We start from the raw sequence: 20823 nt of genomic DNA, 5'->3' as shown, positions 1-20823 counted from the left end.
TAGGGCTTAGCCAGTGCCTGCACACATCTCTCTCCTCACAGCCATGTCAGGGGGATATCAGAGGGACTTTAGTGGGACTTGAGTTACCAATGTATGACGAAGAAAGGGAAGGGTACACCCTTCTAGTACCCACTGATCACCAGGTGCCCTGTACATCCCCCAAACAAACAAGAAAGCCCTTGCCCCAGAGCCCACTTGCCCTGGGCACACTATCCACCATCTGTCCCCAGATCTTTGCTGCTCTTCTTCATCCTTTGTATCTAGATGAGCTTCCTCTTTTTCCAAGTGGGCTCTTGGCTGGATTTATTCATTTATTTATTTATTTATTTATTTATTTATTTATTTATTTATTTATTTAGTTTTTTATTTTTTTAGGACTCCTCCACTAAATTTGGCAACTCCCTCCAATCTCTCACTACCCATGGCAAAAATATCACTCCTGTAAAGACAGACTATCTGAAATGGGTGCATGTGTGGAAACTACAGACTGAGTGCAATTTTAGCCACCAACAACACCCATACCACCACTAATAACCACCTCTCTCTCTTGCCCTCCAGTTATGCATCAGTGCTCCCAGTATTTTGAAAACAGATCCCAAAATCTAAAAGTTTGGGAGCACCAAGCCAAGGAGTCAGGAACATGAGGTGGGAAGAAACAGAAGACGGGCTGGATAGGGAAGTAGGGGTTGTTGGTGCCAAGCTCTGCCAGTTACGCTAAAATATGTTTTTTTGACCAATGGCATGTGAATGTCATGCCATTAGATTGATAATTCAGAAAGGTCATTCTGAAGCTGATACAGATAATAGATTGAAGGGATTAAGCCTGGAAGCAAAGAGATTACTGCAGTGGCCCTGGTGAGAAGTGACATGGGCTATAGGAGCAGTGGGCCAGAGAGAAGAAATGAATTCAGGAGGCCTTTTAACATAGAAAGCAATAAAACTTAGATGTTAGGACAAAGGGCATGACAGAGGTTATAAAAATTGTGCTTTTGAACTTGGAAGAGTGGATAGATCAGCTTCTCTGGGCTTTCCCCCTCAAACCCCAACCCACAACTAGCTTCTGGTCTCAGCTTAAATATCACCTCCTCAGAGAAGTCTTCCCTGTTGACTCTGCCCAGTGGAAAATCCACTCTGGTCCTGTATTGTATCAATCCACCCTGTTTATTCCCTTTATAGCACTTATCACAATTTGTAGTTTCGTTATCATTTGTCTCCTTCATTAGACTGTGAAGTCCATGGGATACGATAAGGTCTGTCTGGTTTTTTTTATCCCCGTGCCTAATATAGGACCTGGCATATACCAGGCGATTAATACTCTGTTGAACGAATGAATGAATAAGAACAAAAGAAGGAGGGACCTGTTGGGAACAAGATGCTCAGGAGAGCCCCGTTTGTGGCATCCATGAAAAGCGCTCTAGCAGGCAGCTGGAAGCTGGGTCCGGAGCTCAGAACAGAGAAGAGCTGCAACTCTGGGACTCGCTTGTATAATCAGACTCTGACAATGAATTGAGAGCACTTAGGTTACCTTGCCAGAGAACTGCCACCACGAAACTTCGTAGGCACGCCGATTCCTCCGCGCCTACTCAAACCCATTGGGAATAAGGCCCAGGAATCTGCATGCTTAACACGTTCTCCAGGTGACTTTGACGCACCCTGAGGTTGGAGAGTTCATCTCCGGGTTAAGAGGAGCGAGGCTGAGACGTTGACTTTGGGTAGCCAGGTGACAGGGGAGGGGAGTGGAGGGGAGGGGAGGGGATGAAGCCGCAGCCTGCCTCGCTGCGGTGCTGGGACCTTTGGCTGCACTTGGCCTCGGGTCGCGCTCCGCCCCGCGCTCGCCCCGCCCCAGTCCCTCCGCTCTGCCCTCTCATTGGCCTGCGCCCTGCCCGTCTTCCGGCCTCGGCCAATGAGGCCGGCGCACACCGGAAGTCGGAAGCCGGAAGCACAACAGTGAGGAGGCTGGCGGCGTTTGCTAGGCAGCTGTTCCCTGGAACTATGCTTGGCCTCCGATCAAGTCTGACGACGCGGTGCTTCCTCACGCTGAGGCTGCCCCGACGGCCGCCGCGGCCACCTGTACTCCGGCTGTTAACTGTGCAGGTGGTGGTGGGTGCCCTGGGGCGGGCCATGGACGAGCTGCTTCACCGCGCGGTACCCGCGACGCCATCCTACGAGCTGCGCGAGAAGACCCCGGCGCCGGCGGAGGGCCAGTGCGCGGACTTTGTGAGATTCTACGGCGGCCTGGCCGACGCGGCCGAACGCGCCGAGCTGCTGGGCCGCCTGGCGCAGGGCTTCGGCGTGGACCACGGCCAGGTGGCAGAGCAAAGCGCCGGCGTGCTGCAACTGCGCCAGCAACCGCGGGAGGCGGCCGTGTTGCTGCAGGCCGAGGACCGGCTGCGCTACGCCCTGGTGCCGCGCTACCGCGGTCTCTTCCACCACATCAGCAAGCTGGACGGCGGCGTACGCTTCCTGGTGCAGCTGCGGGCCGACCTGCTCGAGGCGCAGGCCCTCAAGCTGGTGGAGGGGCCGCACGTCCGGGTAAGGCTCCGACCCGCGGGCAATGGGGACAGCCCAGGTCGTGCCCCCGCCTTGCGCCTAGGTCTGCGGGCCCTTGACGGTCTTCCCTGTATAGTCCTCACCTGCCGCTCAAGCCCCAAACACTCTGCCTTCCCTTCCTGAAGCCCTGCACACTTCGCCTTGAGTTGCACTCCTGAACCCCGTCCCTTCCCGACGCTTTCTGAATCCTTAGCTCCCTCTAGTTATATCTTGCTCCAGTCCTTACTGTGTTGTGCTTACTAGAAATGGCACTTGCCTACCGTTAAAGGCAACTGTCACGCCTCGTTCATGATTAGAGCGCTCCATGCCTGTTTATTATTTTAGCTGAGAAGTTTCATCTATGCAGTATATACTTGAGTGAGTACCAAACTGGGCATCAGGCAGCCTTTCTGAAAACCTGGATGGTGTCAGCAAAAATTAAATGCATACTCACGGTGTGTAAACTGTCGTCGTGTAAGAAGTCCTGTGAAACAGCACAAAGATGACTGACTAGATGATGAGATTGCCACCGTCTAGGAAGCTGGGCGCCTTCTGGTCGTCTGTGTGCTGCATAACCTCTCTGCTGCAGGGCTTTTTGCCTTCCGGAATTCAGCCCTGAAACTTGATTCTTGGTTGACTTCTTGAAGTGATCAGGTGCTTAGCACGGTGAGCTCATGTTAGATGCAAATAAATACTTCGATTTAAATAATGACTTTTTTGAAAGAGTGCCAATAGTTGAATATAGTCCTTTTGTACTATTGGTTTTAAATGTGGAGGGACCACAACTTGCTTTTAGTAAACAAATTATTTGAAAGTTTCAGGAAGTTCTGACATTCAGAATTTCATACTGAACAGTGGAACAACATGTCCTAGTTTATGTAAGAACACTGGCATGGTAGTTATAGTGTTTATTGCCTCACTCTAGATAGGTGATATGCATGTCCACTTTTACACTAAAAGAAACGTATATTGAGGTTGTGTGACTTGCCCAAGAACTTAGAGCAAATAGATATGTCTTGGATCATCCGCCCAGATCCAAATCTGGGGTTCTTTGTACTACACTTCATATCCCCATCATGTTATATGAGTTATAGTGGTGTCAGAAACTATCTTTCTTAGTTACTTAGCCTTAGATGCACAGAAATTGGATGTTGTTAAAGATTAATCTCAGAGTAATGATAATGGCTGTGATTTGATTTCTCATGATAGCTGGTCGATTTACAATACTGTTACCTAGGGCCACAAACCTTCACAGACTGAGAACCCACAGTTGTTTATTGCACCAGCACCAAATTAGTCATGGAGTCTTACTACGCCGAATCGACCATGTTACTGGCTCAAGCCATCTGATTCGTGTTTCACATACTTCATGCATTTCCATCTGATTCCTCTCAAGGGAGGCTTGGGTGTAGCCTATCATCCAAGCAGGCTTTTTTTCTTCATGCAGGGACCAGTGCTCTATGACGGTCCTTCTGGAACTTGATTCTTACTGCATAGGAGGCTGGCAAATTAGGGACCAGTGCTCTATGACGGTCCTTCTGGAACTTGATTCTTACTGCATAGGAGGCTGTCTCAGAATGAAATCATCTACCCATTCACCCATCCAGCACGCAGCCATCTGGTGTTTATCTTATATGAGGCATGCTCTAGGCTCCAAGGTTGCTTGGTCCAGGAGCTTCCACTTTAGAATGGGAAGAGTTGGTAACAGGCATAGTGGGTAGTAAGTGCTTTTCATGAACTTGCTTATTTCATCCTTAGCAAGCCATAGGTAAGGGGATTAATGCTTGCTGAGGTCAAGTGCTGTGCCCAGAATACAGAGCTGGTGACGGTTGCAACTCACGTCATCAATCAACTCGATGGCTCCACGGTCACTACACAGTGACTCCTGGAGTTGACCATTTAACTAGATCTAAAATGGATTTGTTCTCTTTGAATTTGCCTTTTTCTATAAAATGGAGGACAAGAGAAAAAAAATAGTTGATTGATGGCTTTGTTTTATGTAGTTTAACAAGTCAGGAGTTTTAGTATTCTCTAGTTGTGACTGTATTTACTCTTTCCACAACTTTGTGCAAGCTTCCATCTTAGCAATCCCAGTGCCCTTCTCTCTCTAAAACCACAGGTCAGTCTTTACTCCCTTGTTGAAAAAGCATCAAGCTTCACGTGCCAGAAGGATCACATTTAGTCTTTCCTTTGGTTCCTTTGATGTACATCAAACCATCCTGGACAGTATTTCCAGCCTTACTCCTCATTACTCTCACCTGTTGTCTCTAGCCAAGCCTGCTTTTGGATGCACAGTTCCTGAATCCCTGTGTGATTCCTACTTGGGAGGCTTGGTAGAATAAGAGCTGCCTCTACCCCTAGCCCATTCACTCAGCTTTTCTAACCACGCCAGTTCAAAGTGGCCTCACCTAGTTTTGAGCCTCATGGCATACGTTATTGTCTGCACCCTTCACTTGAATTTTATACAAGTGGTTAGTGTTCTCTCAAGCCTCCCTTGAGAGAACACTAACCACAGAATTTAATGTTCGAAGTATATTATTCCCCCTCCCAACCCCAAACTAGATGATCAGCTACTTGAAAATGGGGAACCTTGTCTTTAATTTCTTGCATAGCAAAATGATAAATGAAGTCTTAAGATAAACTCCTGGGTGCCCCACTATAAGACAAAGTCAGCACTCTAATCCCCACTTGTCTTGATGTCAGACTGCTCCTCTCACAGAGTTTCGAGCCTGGAAGGGAGCCCAGAGGGCTTGGAAGTTTTCTGCACAGCCAAGAAAGACATCATATCAGACATTCGGACTGCCCTTGGCAACTTTCAGCGTGTGTTGGCCCTGGGTGGTTTCTGACGTCCCTTCCAGTTTTAAATCTGCTGATTCTCTGACATATTAGTGAATGTACCCCCTCGCTCTTGCCCACACGAGAAAACTCTCGATTATCATGCAGTTGAGAAGAAACCATGGCAGTTGAAAGCTGTGACATTGAAACTTGTTGGGAGAGAGGAGCTTGCCTTGGGGGAATCCAGAGCTGCCAGGAACACCGGTTCCTCAGATGTTCAGTGTTCCCTTTTTTTTTCACCCAAGCTGTCAACACACAGGAGGGGAAAAGCGTCGCATACCTGCAGGCAAAAAGCCACATGGACTAAAGATATTTTTTGAACAAAGGATAAATAACGATAGCCTGACCTTTGCCTCCGCACTTGGACACATTGGGTTTAGAAGCCTTTTCTAGTTTTCATTATGCCTCTTCATTGCTCTACTTAAAAATTCTGCTTTTATATCTAGTGCATCTAACTGTTGGGGCTAAATCTGGTCCCTTCTCCTTTGCTCTACATAGTTATATAAAAAAAAAAAAAAAGTTAATCCCTGTCATTGAAATTATTCAGTGAATAGTTTTTTCTTGTTGTTGTTTTTTCATCCATAGAAATTGTCACTGGGATCTGATATTCTAATCTGTCACCAGAATCACTTAATGCCATCTCGATTCCCTTCTACCTCATCCTGGATTTTGCATCCAAGTTAAAGAGGCGGTACAGCTCTTTAACATTAAGTTCCTAAGAACTTTTCACTCTTAGGAACTTAATGTTAGAAACCTCCAGAAGTTTGGTACGTGCAGCTTTGGGGCAGGAGTCCCAGACCCGCAGGGGCCTGTGATGCTCTGTGATGCTGGGGGATTGGGGACTTCCCTCTGCAGTTGCCCCAGATATCAGCACCCCTTACTGTGTGCACACAGCATGTACCCTGTCACACGGGCATGCTACTCACCTGGGCCCCACTGCCCTTAGGACTAGCTAGATAAAACTCAAGTAAACACACACTAGTTTACAGGAGAGCTGCTGTTGGCTTCGGCCTGAGCATTATTATGGAATGGATTCGGTCATTGCACGCCCAGCACAGGTTTCTGTTTACTGGATCCTATAGGGTACAAAGGCACTTTAGAACAACTGGCAATGTGAAGCCAAAAAGGATGCCGATTTCAGTGACTTGCGGGACAGTGGGTGTGGTGGAAGCAGCACTGGATGGGGAGAGTAGAGGCCAGTTCCCTTCCTGTCTTTGCCATCCGCTGGTTAAAGGCATGATTTTAGGTGATCTTAGCCAAGTCACTTAACTCCCTGAGCCAACTGGCACTGCACTGAGGTGAAAGATTCAACTGGTGGTCGGTTTGCTCAAGGCCAGCCTGCTTCTCTTCTAAGAAATACCTGAGGGAGCTTTGCTAAAAATCCAGTTTACAAATGAGGGCACGGTTTGTTAAGATATTGGTCTCTGACCAAGGGTTGCGATTATCGGAAATATGAGAAGAATCGGAAGACTGACACTTCCATTTCAAATGTAGCCCAACATGAAGGCCAAAGGCAAGAGAACCGAGTGGGAGTGTATTTCTTTCCTTGGATATTTTATAGCAGACGGGGTTTCTTTTCTCTCCCATGGGGATTCTTAATCCTTTTAGATTTGAAGTTCAGGAGCAATTTCAAGACTGCCGGGAAGATACAAGTGCCACCTTGAAGAAAGTTTCTACAACCTGGCAAAGATCAAATGTCTGTGTTGTGTTTTTTGAGATAGCAGATCTGGTATGTGGATGCTGTGTGTTGACGCCTCCGGTGTAGGTGTGTATATGTGGGGGCAATTATTTGTGTGCGGGGTGTGCTTTCCGTGTGTGTGGTTGATAGGCTTTCGTTTTTCTCCAGAGACGTTCCCAAAGGCCTATTTGGGTTGAAGAGTTAGATTTCTTACAGATAAAATCCCCAGTGAGACTGAACTGAACTCATCATAGCAGAAGGTCTGAGCGCTGGTGAGCAATTTGTGGGCACTACTAGCGGGAAGTTGACATAGAAAATGGGAGGGGGTTTTGATGAGCAATTTCAATGTAGACATTTCGGTGAAATGAGAGGTGTGCAGGCCTTAACAGATGCATAGGTGGAACACGAGAGAAGGAACTAAACGTGCGTCAGACCTTGCCAGCGTCCCCACTGTCGCAGTGCCCAGCTGGCTACACAGTGGTACAACTTCTTTTGGTGGTTTGTCTTGCTTTTAAGTTAGTATAGTGGGCCTTGTTGGTTCTACTAAATTCCGTGCTTAGCTAGACCAAAAAAGAACATATTCATAGATATGTTCTGGGGGGTCAGCAGCTTGCACGAGTTGGAATTGTGCCTAAAATGTCTTAGCTTCAGCACCGTGACCCTCTCCGCTGGCTTTCAGCTCCCTTCCCCAGCTCAGGGCTTCTGAACAATGAAAAGTAACTCTTCTTCACATACCAAAAATGGGGAGATCTTCATAGCCCATTCAGAAGAGAGCATAGGAGACGGCGTTTTCTCTCCTGAAAGATAGAGTTGAGTGACCTTCTGAACGGTGTCATCCAGGATAACTGGAATTAGCAGTACAGAAAGAACTGAGGCTTGACACGACTTTGGCATTATCACAGTATTCCCAGCAGTTGTATTTGAGTCTCAGATTGTGGATAAGTGATTGCAAAATTAATGAGCAGAAAGCATAAGTGATTTCTTTCCCTCCTGTTCTGTGTGATCCAGTAGCCTTGCTGCATGGGGTGGTTAATTCCAGCCTGAACAGCTGTCATCGTATTAGAACTAAGCAGTAGAGACTTGTCACCTTTAACCTAGTTCCCAGTTCTCGTGTACCAGCGTCACATTTTATAGCTGTCAATAGCCCAAAATAGAATGAAGAGGCTTTTAGACAGGCAGCTCTCATCAGCCAAACCATTTCTTTCATAATTAATACTGAATTAATACTGAAACTAGATAGTTCCAGCTTTTTTCTATTGCGAATATAATAGAGATGCCAGTACATCTTACATGGAACTTGGCTAATTCATTTCTAACCATTCGGAGCAGAGGTGCCTAATCCGGGGTCCATGAACCCCTGGGGGATGACTCATAGATGTGTTTCAGAGGTCTGTGAACCCCAGGAAATTGTATGCAAAATTTAATTAATGTGTTTGCATTTTTCTAGGGAGAGGGTCCCTGGTTCTTAGCACATACTCAAAAGGTTGTGAGGACCCCAAGTCATGAACCATTGTAGTCAAATGTAGTAAATAGAGTTTTATAAGGACTCATTCTGTGTTGCCTAGCAAATGACATGTCATATCCTCCTTTCCTGCTACTTCCTAATCACCATTCTTTAGCTTTTCTTCTTTTTTTCGTTTGATATCAATCTGTTAACCATCTTCCACATGAAAGGCCCTGAAGAATGCTCTGGGAACCAGAGGAATGAATCAGAAATGACCTCTGCCCTTACGGAGCTTAGGGCCAAGTGAAAGAGACTAGATATGGAATCAATAAAGACTTAGAAGGAATTGCAAAGGTCATCCGATCCACCTTATTACTGGATTCTTAAATCCTTTTTAAAACAGCTCCACCAAGTCCTTGTCGACCCTGTGCTAGATCACTTCCCATGGGAAGGTTCACGCTCTTTCGGGATGACGTCTGTGGACAGCTCTAGCGATTCAAAAGCTCTTCTTTACATTAAGTTTGATCCAGGTCTGACTGTCTGTGTCTTCCCCTAGTTGGCCCTAGATTTAGCCCCCTCTCCTCACCATGCTAGCTGTTAGGAAGCTTATTGCTGTTACGTGTTCGGTGGTGGTCAGGGTAGATTAAACTGAGATGGTTCTGCTTCTCTCCTTTCTTTATGCACCTCTTGTTCTTGCTTGAAAGGTTTCAGTCAAGTGGATTTTTGATGGTAAAGTTGACTCAAATAATTTTGGAAATAGATATAAAGTGAAGTGAAATTAGAACAATTTCATCAAGTGTAAATGAGTCGATCGCCAGATACACTATTATTTTATGTCCCACTAGGAAAGGAAAAAAAATGCTACCAGTTGACCTGCCATCATTTGCAAGTTGCATCAAGGTGACTTTAGAGATGTTAAAATAGGAAAAGGCACATCTTAGAGTTGACAAAATATAGTACCTGCAGCCAGTACTTGCTTCTCTTAGGAAATAAGAAATGATGTTCTAGCATATCGAAAACTGTTCCTCAGGGGATGGGGACTTGAGCTCTGTGCTGCCTGTGTTAGCATTTCCTTTATGATGCACCATTCCTTGTTATATGAACTTTATGTTTTTATTTGCGTTCTTTACGGTGAATGAATTGGAACATATTTGATTTGGGAAACTTACTTCAAATCCAATACTCCCGTTCAGGTATCTTACAGATTGAAGTAGTAAAGTCTAAATGGAAAGCTGAATTCAGTCTGACTTGGTTGAGATAAGAGTTCAGTGGAGCTATTTCAGAAAAGGCCATTTGGAGATTCCTCTTGCACAGTCTCCATGGGCATCACGTTTTGGTGTTTTAACTCACCATGTTGGAGACGATGCAGAGATGGGCTTTATCTCTTTTCATTGGAAGGCTGACGCTTTCTCTTCTTTTCAGGAAATGAATGGAGTGCTGAAAGGCATGCTGTCAGAATGGTTTTCTTCAGGGTTCCTAAACGTAGAACGGGTGACCTGGCATTCGCCATGTGAAGTGCTTCAGCGAGTCAGAGAGTAAGTATTCAGACTTTCACATTCCTTGTATTTTAGCTGAAAACTAATCTCAATTCACATGTGCATTTTATTCCAAGCCTAATAAAACCCAGACACAGTATTCATAAATGTTGCGGCTGCCCTAGCAGGTGATGTTGAGATTCTGGAGGAGGAAAGGGCACAGGTAGAAACTGATCATTCTGCGGGCAAACGCAGAGTCTCATCTATGTCCTCATATTTCAAGCACAGGGGTCCTCTTTTTCCCCAGACCCCATCATCAGAGCTATATGAATTCACTGGGCCAGGTATTTCCATTAGGAATCCAAACAGCATCCGTCTCATCTAGTTGTTAAAATTTCTCCCTTGGATAAAATCTCTAAATTAACTATATTGGTGCATAATTTCAGCACGTCCAAGACACAGTGAAAGATGCAGGCTAGCATGACACGGCTTTTCTCACAAATAGGAGAAGCTCTTTCCACCTCAGGATCTTCACATTCCATGTCGTCTTAAGGAATCTGAGGTTTGGGAAATGTCCTACCAATTGGAAGTGTAACAGATTCGAGGGGCTGATAGTGCCTTCTGCCATTTCACATGCTGAAAGCAAAGTAGTGGTTGGCTGAGGTTGCCAGCCAGATGGAACCGGGAGACGTGCGTTTGCGACATTGACTTCAAACTGCGGAGATTCAAAGGAAATAAAAGACGAAATGTTCGCCGTTGAAGCATCTGGTTAGGTTTCTGCGTTAAAACCTGCTTCCCAAGGGCCTCGCAAACTAGTCTTAAGACCAGGCATTAAAAATGAGAGCACAAATTTTGTGTGTGAAATGGTCATTAATTATAGTTCCTTTCACCCAGTGCTGTTTCACATTAAAATGATTTTCTTTGAATTTTCCCGGAGTCAATTAAAGCTATATTTAAAGGATTTATTTGACTTGAGTGAATAATATGAATGAGAATTAGCAATGGTTATTTAACTTGTAAATTGTACATTTGTCTTAGCTCTTTGTAATGTTCTCCTCAGGTCTGAGGCTGTGCATCCTATAAAAAATTGGATGGATCTGAAACGACGTGTCGGCCCTTACAGGAGATGTTACTTTTTTTCTCACTGTTTAACCCCCGAGGAGCCCCTCGTGATTTTGCACGTGGCACTGACCAGTGAGATCTGCAGCAACATGCAGGTACCTGCGGACAGTCCATTCACGACAAAGTAGGCATTCTGCAGAGTCCCTTAAGTTTTTTTAAACTTAGTTTCATCCCCATTTTAAAAACAAATTGCTTTGGACTTTTATGGATATTCTAGTTGGCTAGGTGAAATCTCCAAATTTGTAGCTACAGAATATAGACGTGTAGTATGTAGACAGTTATGAAATGAGGAGAGCATTCATCTGGGTCTGTTGACTTTGAACTGAGACATGATTGAAGTATATCACAGAATATTTTTGTGAGGCAGAAAAGAGTTGCAAGGGGAGAAGAGATGGCAAGGCACACGGTTCAACTTTTAAGCGTTTGTTAAGTAGCTATGGGTAATTTAAAAAGACATGTGATTGAAAAATAGACTCATGCTGCGTGCCCGATACAGGCACAGAGCTCTGCCCGGTGAGTGGAGGTCACGGGAGCTGCGTTTGATAGGCCCTGCCTGCGGCCAGCTGCTTTCTCCTTCAGGAGTTGGCGAGAATGTTTGAAACATTCCTGGAGGCACAAAGCGGGGAGAAGAACCAATGCAGGGAGTGGGGCTAGCAGAACAGATCTCAGTGATGATAAAGACAGGTGAGGGGAGGCGGAGACACCTGGGTCACTGGGTTTTGCTCAGACCAGGAGGCCACAGTGGGCAGGGGTTTGGGATGGGGATAGCCTGTTCAGAAGCTGGAGAGATGATAAGAGGTCATAGGATGGGCACACTGAGTGGCCTTCCTAGGGTCATAAGGCAGAGAAATCGAGAAGGCAAATGAGCAGATGTCCTTAATCACCAGGGAGAAATCCCTTACGATTTTTGTGTTTGAAGGAGCCAGCGTGCTCTCGCACTAGAAGTTATTACCGCCTCCCCGAGGACAGTTTGGTGATACCAATTAAAATATAAAACATGCATTCCTTCGACCTAAAAATTTCACTCGGTAATTTATCCTAGAGAGATACTCAGCGTGCAGGCAGTTGCTCACTGCAGCGTTGTCTACGGTTTTGAAAGGTCGGACATGATAACCTAACTGCCCATCAGAGGAGGCATTAAGGAAATGACAGCATACACACCTGGTACATCCTCACGTGCATTGGAGTTCTGTGAACGTATTTTTATATTTTTATATTCTGTGAACTAGTTTTATATTTTTGACATGGAAAGCCAACCTTGACATACTATTGCATGAAAAATCAGGTTACAGAATAGCACGGATGGTGTGATCTTATTCATAGTATGAATAATATGAATTGCGCATTTGCTCTGTGCCCGTCAGCCACAAAGCATATTCCACGTGTTACTGCCACAGCACCCTGTGTGGTAGGTGGTATTAGTAGCATGATTGTCTTCATTTAGACATAAGAAAACTGAGGCTATGGGAAACTTCAGTGATTTGCCCACAGTGGTAGAATTAGTATGGGCGGGACCAGGATTCCAGCCCAGCCCACATCCTGGCCCTGAGGGCAGCTGCCTTCCAAGTGTAGAGAACTGAGCGCCGGGCCTATGAGAGATTGCATGTGTACACAGTTTCGTGTGTGCGCGTGTTTAAGTATATACGTACCGATAGCCAATGAGACAGACCTAGAAAGGTGTCATCAAAAGGTTAGCAGCAGGACTCAGTGTCAGGTTTTGGAGTAATTTGTGATTTCTTCTTTGTGCATTTATTTTTTGCCTCTTTGACATTATGCATATCTCATTTGCATAACCAAAGAAAGATCTGTTTCTATTTTGAAAACTTTAAAAAAAGATTTGCTGGCAATTTTTGAATAAGGAACCACAGAGTAACCTACAGACTTTTTTAAAAAACAAGAGATAATTTACCAAGATGGAGACGAAGAATGATTGGAAATGAGCTCTGTTCTTTGACCCAAAGTTCTTCCTCCAGAGTACAGGTGTAGGAGAGAGGGCCTGGCGTGGACCCCAGGAGGTGTCACAGCCTGTTTCACCATCTACCTCACTTTTCTATAGCAGCAGTTCTTAACTTTTGGGGAGTCACAGAAAAGACCTTTTGAGTATCTGAAGGGGATGAAAGCTGAGGACATTGTCCCCAGGGGGGATATGCGCAGACCCGCACATCCCATACACAATTTTAGAAAGTTTGTGGACTCCCAGACCTCTTCATGGCTCTGGGCCAAACATCCCAACTTTAAGAATCAAACGTAGCTGGTGGAAGTTAGAGTAGTTTAAATGTTTTCTTCAGAAGCAAGCTGGTGTGCTTGCATCAAAGCGAACTGAAAGGCAACCGCCTGCTAATCCACTGTTGTCAAGTGACCCACAGAGTATTAAGGTTCAGAAACTCCCGCAGTCAAAACTCGGCACTAATAAAATCAGACTTGTCTAAGGGACTTGCCAGTACAAGTCATATCGTAGGTTGCTTTGTGTATGTGTCTGTGTGGATGTGTGTTTTCACTGAGGGAAAACAAGAATGGGACACATAATCAAAAGGGTGCATGGAAAAGTCAGGAAAAGGTGAATTTCCTAAAAGAAACATTATACAGGACTCACTAGCCTATTGAGAAATCTAAACACTACGGTTCAGAGAAAAGGCCTTGACAGAAAAGCTGCAGAAAGTGGAGCCATGTCGCCATGTGGCCTAGACGACAGAGCCTCAAGTTATTTTCTGGGGAGGAGATTAATCAAGTTTCAGTGTGCACAAAAGCCTGAAAAAGACAAAAGGGGCATAAATTGCTATTCAACAAAGTTTGCACAGGAATTGCAAAGAGATGGAACACTGTGAGCGAGCGACCCGGGGAAGGTGTGCAGCGGCCACCTTCAGAGAGGTTTCAGAACGGAACAGACCGTGTTTACTCTTCACGGCCCAGTCCTTGAATAGTGGGGACACCGAGGTCTCTGTCAGCCCCCGTCCTGGGAGGATTTCTCATGCCCTGAAGTAAAGCGAGATGCTGAGCGTGAGGGAGTTCAAGCCCACTCACCGCTGTCATTCATGTTTTCCAGGCGATAATGGAGTGTCCTCCGTCGGAAACGGAGGAGAAGAACAAAATCGCCGCCGCCATCTTCTATTCCCTCAGTCTGGCCCAGCAAGGACTGCAGGGGGTGGTGCTGGATTCCTTTCTCATAAAGCGAGTGGTGAAGGAGCTGCAGGTGAGCGAGGCACCGTCCTAGGACTGTCGTGGCAGAGTCCCCTCTTACCTTGCTGCAGGGTGGTCGGGCCCTAGGTCTTAGGATCGGTGATGGGCAAGAGGTGAAGACAGGATCCACGGGGAGGGAGGAGGGGGCAGAAGAGTGCCAGGGGCACTCCCCAGGAACCCTAAAGCCCCTCGAGGGATGGAAATAGTTGGCCACCAATGCAGACGTGATCCGAGAAGATCAGCTTCTGTGGTTCTAACTTGCATGTCTCGTTGCAGCCCAGGAGGAGTGCCACCTTTCACTCTCACATGTCCCAATTCGAATTACACATTTCGTGGTCATTCTATCCACACCTGATTGTCCCCCACCCACCCTCGCCTCCGTGCTCCAGGCCTCTGGCCCCTGACACTTCATCGGCTTGGGCTTTCCCATCACTTGAGGAAGTGTCGAGATTAGACCCGGCAGCTTGAAAAAGACTGGCTTTTATATATATATATTCCTTCTCTTTTTTGCCCTGGGAAGAACACTTCAACGATCCTGCAACAGCAATGTTCAGGCTCACTCTGGGTCGAGGCTTTTCAAAACTATCTCATAAGGGGCTTGAGTAAGCTAAGAGTAGAATCAAATTCTGAGGTAAAATAATTCGATTGTTAATAATTGGCTCTGAGAGCGGTGGTCTCCGCTTTGGGTGGTTTCAACACAGCTGTAGCAGAAGTTCTTCCTTAGAGAATGACAGAATGGAATTAAAATATTTACCTGCTTCATATTAAATTCATAATCAACTTCAAATTTGAGAAGTCGGGATTCAGTTGGATATCACCTTCATTAGAATCACTCTCTGCCACTTTTCCCCAGAGGTGATAAGAAGCCACGTCTAATTAATATCCTTTTTCCTTCTTTGCTGAAGGTGTAAATGAATGGGGCAGGAGGAGGGGGACTACAAGGGTAAGAAGGGCGATCAAAGGAGAGCAGAATCCAGGTTTCTGGGTAACACACCCATAGGTTCTGTTTCTGAATCAGTCAGAGTTGGCCCATCAGCCCAGTAGCATCCTGACAGTTGGCCGCTCATCTGCCACTAGCTGAGAGCCAGAAAGTCATCAGAATCTCGAAGGAAGCGTAGTCCTCCTGCACAAAAGTATTTATGGGGTCTATAAAAGCAAACACTAAGAGCCACTTTAAATGCCCAACGAAGAGAATGTAGTTAGGGAAATCATGGTATCATATCGTCTTTTGACATTATTCTGTTGTTAAAGTTATGTTTTGAATTTTAATGATAACGAGAAAAGCTCATGATATAAGTTCATAAAGCAGGATTAAAATGAATGTCCCACCCATGTAAAAATTGCCTAGAGAAAGACCAGAAGGAGTTGTACTTTATCAGACTATTGAGAGTCGCTATCTCAGAGTAGTTAAGTATGGTGGATTACATTTATCATCAGAAAACGTTGGATTTTTTAAATGATCATTGAGATCTCTGTGTAATTGGAACAGTAATGATTGATCCATATTGTCCGATGTGGAGAAAGACCCATCGCCTCCCCCTTCTACCCTATCCCTTGCATCCACTGTGGTGTAGCTGGGCAATTATTTCATTCAGCAGTCATTAGGTACTAGAGTGCCCAGTACTGAACTAGATTCTGCGGCTGCAAAAAAGTCCATGGGAGGGGCATGGTGTGCCAGAATGACAAGATCTGTGGTCAGAAGACCACATACCAAGTCCCACTTCACAGCAGCCCAGCTCTGATTTCAGGCAAGTCTCCCAACTTTGCTACCAAATCAATGGTGCAGACAGAGACACCACCATAAAAGCTTGCCTTGGGAACTCAAGATGGCCTCCGAGGCCTGGCACACATCAAATTCTTCATAAATATTCCTTGACAAGAGAAAATTAGTGTACGTCCAATATCATTTTGTAAACTGTATAGTAGCATACAGAGGCTAATGATGCAGAAGTGATAAATGGAGAGGTGTTTCTGTAAGGTGACACACCTGCTGAACTCCCTTTGTGTGTGTGTTTTCTCCACCTTCCTTTCCCCACCCCAACCATGCCTTACAGAAAGAGTTTCCTCACGTTGGGACATTTTCAAGCCTGTCTCCTATACCTGGATTCACCAAATGGCTTCTGGGGCTCCTGAAATCGCAAGCGAAGGAGCACGGGAGGAATGAACTATTCACAGATTCTGAAAGCAAAGAAATCTCAGAGATCACAGGCGGTCCCGTGAATGAGACCCTCGAGGTCATTCTCAGCAGCAACGAATGGATAAAGTCTGAAACGCTGGTCCGGGTGCTGCAGGCCCCCCTGATGAGGCTCTGTGCCTGGTACCTGTACGGAGAGAAACACCGGGGCTACGCCCTGAACCCCGTGGCACAATTCCACCTGCAAAATGGGGCTGTGATGTGGCGCATCAACTGGATGGCCGATGTCAGCCTCAAGGGCATCACTGGCTCATGTGGCCTGATGGTCAACTACCGATACTTCCTGGAGGAAATGGCCACCAACAGCACCAGCTACCTCAGCTCAAAGAACATCAAAGCTTCCGAGCAGGTCCTCAGCCTGGTGGCCCAGTTCCAGAAGAACAGCAAACTTTAAACCTTTCCTAAAGCAGATGTCCCCGGCTCAGAAAAGGATGATTTTCTGGAAGAGTCAGGGGGTTATGTATCAAAAGGAGCTCTTTTAGTAAAGCAAAGTTTCACTGTGTCCTCTCACCCGCAGTAGGGTCACACTGGGAAGCGGGACTTTGACCTTCACTGCAGGAGGAAAGTTACAGTACCTGAGTGCAAGGCACTGTGGGTAAAGCTGGACATGGCTGGGAGGAGACGCCGTGCTCTCTCCAGGAGAACCTGCCGTTGCCTTTGGCCTGGCTTCCTGCCCACGGTGGGTGCCATGGCACCTCCATCTTCAGCAAGCCCTGGAGCCTCTGCTAGGTGCTGTCCCAGGTGGACCAGACAGCCTCATGAGGACCTGGGCAGACGGCCCAGGTGAGAACAGATTTTCCTTTGCGCTTAGAACATAATCCAGTGATGGTGGCTTTAGCCATCACTCTCCACTCGTTGCAGAGGGATAGAGGGCTATGCTACATTTTACTAGTTGTGTTTCAGAGAACACAAATGTACGAAAAGGTTCACGATTTTGCACAAAGTTTATTAAGTTAAATCACTGAACACAAAAGGTGTTGCTGCTTAGGGCTTCGATTTGATTATAGACTAAATTTTCAGTGATTCAAGTTCATAATGAACATAACGGTAAAGAACAAGTTTGTTCTGTAAAGCATTAAAAACATGGTTATTTAAGATCATGTGGTGGTCGTTTTTGAGATCCGAGACCCTATATGCTGGAATCAGCTCTGAAATGTCAACTGCGCGTTTGGTGCCCAGCCAGCCTGTTGGCGTGTTCGCGTGCTCTGTGGAGAGGGCCTGGAGCATGAGGCGTGAGCACTAGGCGACGGGAGAAGCGGCGCCGCGGTCGTGGCGGGGAGGAGGGCGGGCACGCGTGTCTGTGTCTGTGCTCGCCGTGTTTGTGCTGTTCTCAGGCAGACAGGTCGCCTTGCCTTCCTTGCTTTTTATCTTCCAGGCCCGTCCCCTGGTCCTGGTCCTTCTCTGTTGTCTTCTGCATGTGACTTGTTGCCTGGTAACAGTCAGCATGGTGGTCACACTAGGACTTCTGCTTTTCCCGAATCCTGGTGGAAGAGGTCTCGTGCTCTTGTGCAACACTCTGAGCTCATTCTGGAAGCCCATGGCTCCAGAGTTACTTGCTGGCCCGTGATCAGCCATCACGGCATCCGGTTAGGCTCCCTTTTAAGGACAGAATTCCTCATGGTGGGTGGTGGGGACTGCCAGTGTCCCAGTCCCTCAGGTGTCTATTACCCCACTGCTGTGCCAGGCCCCCTACTTGTGCTAGTCACCTCCCACGCAACTGCTCTGTGGCCAGCATGCTCTAGAAAAGAGTGGATGTGGCTGGTGCTGTGGTCTGGATGTTTGTGTCTCCTCAGAATTTACATACTGAAATCCTAACCCCCAAAGGTGATGCTGTTAATAGGTGGGACCTTTGGGAGGTCATGAGGTCATGAGGGTGGAACTCTCATAAGTGGGATTAGTGCCCTTATAAGAGAGACCCCATAGAGCTCCCTCCCTCCTTCCGCCATGTGAGGACACAATGAGAAGTCTGCAACACGGGGGAGAGCCCTCACTCAACCGTGCCGGCACCTTGACCTCCAATTTTCAGACTCCAGAACTGTAAGCAATAAATTTCTATTTATAAGCCACCCATTCTGTGGTATTTTATTAAAGCAGCCAGAATTGACATGGATGGATGGACAAGGATGGATAGATAAGGATGCACGGGGCTCTCTTTTCCATACCTCAGTCCAGATCACTGAAGGAAAAGAGCTTATGAGGCCTCCTTTGTACTGCGCTTGAGCTGAAACCCACCTCGTGTCATGAATGTTGCAGGAAACCCCTCATTGCTTACTTCTCACCTGACAGCTCCTAGAAGGCAGAAGGTGGCTAAGATGGCCTGGCTTCCCATTTCCTCTGAGGGATGATCAGAATGCCCAGCGTACGTATGTTGTCCTTCACACAATGACCATGGCAGAGCAGGACGCGAAAGCAGGCAGCAGCTGGCTTTAGAGGCGACACAAAGTTATTCTCTGGATAGCGTGAATTTACATCCTACAGGAGAGCTACCTGCCGCCTAGGTGATGTCATCGCAAAGGGGATACAGTGGCTATGGCGCTGTCTCCCAGGCCTAGTTTGCATTCTCCCTTGCTCTTAGGGGACCCTGCCAACCACTCTGACCACAGTATCGTCCTCTGGAAAGTGCCCCGCAGTGTGGCAGGCTTACAGTAGGTGCTCAGTAAATTGTCATCATCAATGAGTCAGTTCGCATAGCGCCCCAGACTCAAGGCTGAAGCTGTACTCCACCGCCCTCATGCAGCCAGCTCCTCCTCGGTAAGCCCCACCGGCCCTGCCCACCATGACTGTTCTCATCTCTAATGGCTTTGCTGTCTGTGGTTCAGGCAGACCCCAGATTTTTCCATCCCATTCAAGAGGGTCTCACCGGAGGCTCAGTCCTGGGCTCTGCTGGCATTTAGAATAATCCTGATTTAAGGGCGGCTAATGGACCTGGGGCTAACCCGCTCTGACTCATTCATGGGCCCCTTTTTGTTCTGAAAGGCAATGCATGGCATAAAGGGTCGAGGCTACCGGCTTTGGCTCCGGCCACTTCCCAGCTGGCTGTCCTGGAGCAACCCGTCTGCTCTCGCTTTGCCTCAGTATTCCCATCTGTAAATGGAGTTAACCACAGCACCTACCTCAGGGTCTGCTGAGATGACGTATGTAAAGCATTTAAAGCACACTAGTTATCATCTTTATTACAAATGTTCCTGCATTTGGACTTTGACTAGGGACCACTGTTGAGCTTACCTTAATGTAGGTTCTGGAATCGATCATCTCTTTATTTGGCTGTTACAGTGTTTGGCAGTTTTCTGGCTTCTGCTCGCAGTTTCTACCAGGTGACTAGGTGGAGTAATTTGTTCCCAGAAATTTCTACTTTGAGCACTGTGTGAATGCTTGAGGCATCCTCTCCACCCCCTGAAAACTAAGCAGCACCCCCCTTCCATTTGAGGAGCCCTAGGCTCAGCAGCATGGCCCAAGGTCTCCCAACCCAGCCCTGAACCAGCTCTGCCTTGCTGGCTGGAGTCACTCTGATTTCCGCCTTCTCCTTCTCGCCCCCTCCCCCCCCCTCCCCGCCCTCCTTCCCTTTCTGAGAGCTGGGTCTTCACTGCCTCCAGGTCTAGAGCTACTAAGGCTTGTATAGCTCTGCCCTCTTTTGGTCGTCTGAGGGCATAACAACACTCCTGCAATGGGGCCACTTTTTCCTTGTTCTGCATGTGCTTAAAAGGGACGGGGGTGTGGCTCTCTTAACATTTCGCAAGCATCAGCTTATTCTGGGCTTTGTTTGAAATTAAGCCTAAGGAGCATTTAAGACTTAAATGGAGTGAACTTCTCTTTCTGATTTTTAATTCTAAGACATTCATTAGAATATGAAATTCTTTTTGATCTATTCTTAGAAACAAAAGCCGCCGGATGGTTTCTATTCACCACAGAAAGTTTCTGCATTATTTGCACCTTAGCAAAATCAGTTGAGGTGAACACAGGTCTCTTTCTTGCCTTTGATTTTTTTTCTGAATTACATTTGCATTTCTTAAATAGCTAATACTTAATCATCAAGGAAAGGAGAAAGAAACGGCATTTATCTCTGCTCTGGGCCAGATGTTCTCCACACTAAAGCCTGAGGGAGGCTTCAGTTTATTTTTCATTTGCATATGAGGAAACTGAGGCTCTGAGAGGGCTGAGCAGCTGGTGAGGTTGGAGCTGGGACAGGAGCCCAGGCCTGACCAGCATCAGACTCTGTGCTTTGCCACCTGGGTCCCGACAAGACAGCCCAACAAAGCTGCAGAGAGGAGGAGCCCAGAGAGACTGGCTCGGGAACTCCCGCTCTTACAGCACTGCTGTGTGACCCAAGACCTATCAGGGGACATTCCCTTTAAACCCAAAGAGGGAAATT

The 20823-nt window shown here is 46.8% G+C and overlaps 1 protein-coding gene across 1 annotated transcript; it reads left to right on the top strand.

The window, feature by feature from the left end:
• The first annotated feature begins 1926 nt into the window (after window positions 1-1926).
• Window positions 1927-17554, top strand: LOC120622958 (malonyl-CoA decarboxylase, mitochondrial-like). The gene is made up of 5 exons (XM_039888790.1): window positions 1927-2532; window positions 9909-10021; window positions 11022-11178; window positions 14127-14273; window positions 16315-17554. The coding sequence occupies exons 1-5, from the start codon at window positions 1993-1995 to the stop codon at window positions 16846-16848; spliced, it is 1491 nt and encodes a 496-aa protein (XP_039744724.1). The 5' UTR covers window positions 1927-1992; the 3' UTR covers window positions 16849-17554.
• The last annotated feature ends 3269 nt before the right edge of the window (window positions 17555-20823 follow it).

Source organism: Pteropus medius, unplaced genomic scaffold (assembly GCF_902729225.1).
Source record: "Pteropus medius unplaced genomic scaffold, Ma_sr-lr_union100, whole genome shotgun sequence".
NCBI lineage: Eukaryota > Metazoa > Chordata > Mammalia > Chiroptera > Pteropodidae > Pteropus > Pteropus medius.
This window is presented reverse-complemented; position numbering and strand designations above follow the sequence as displayed.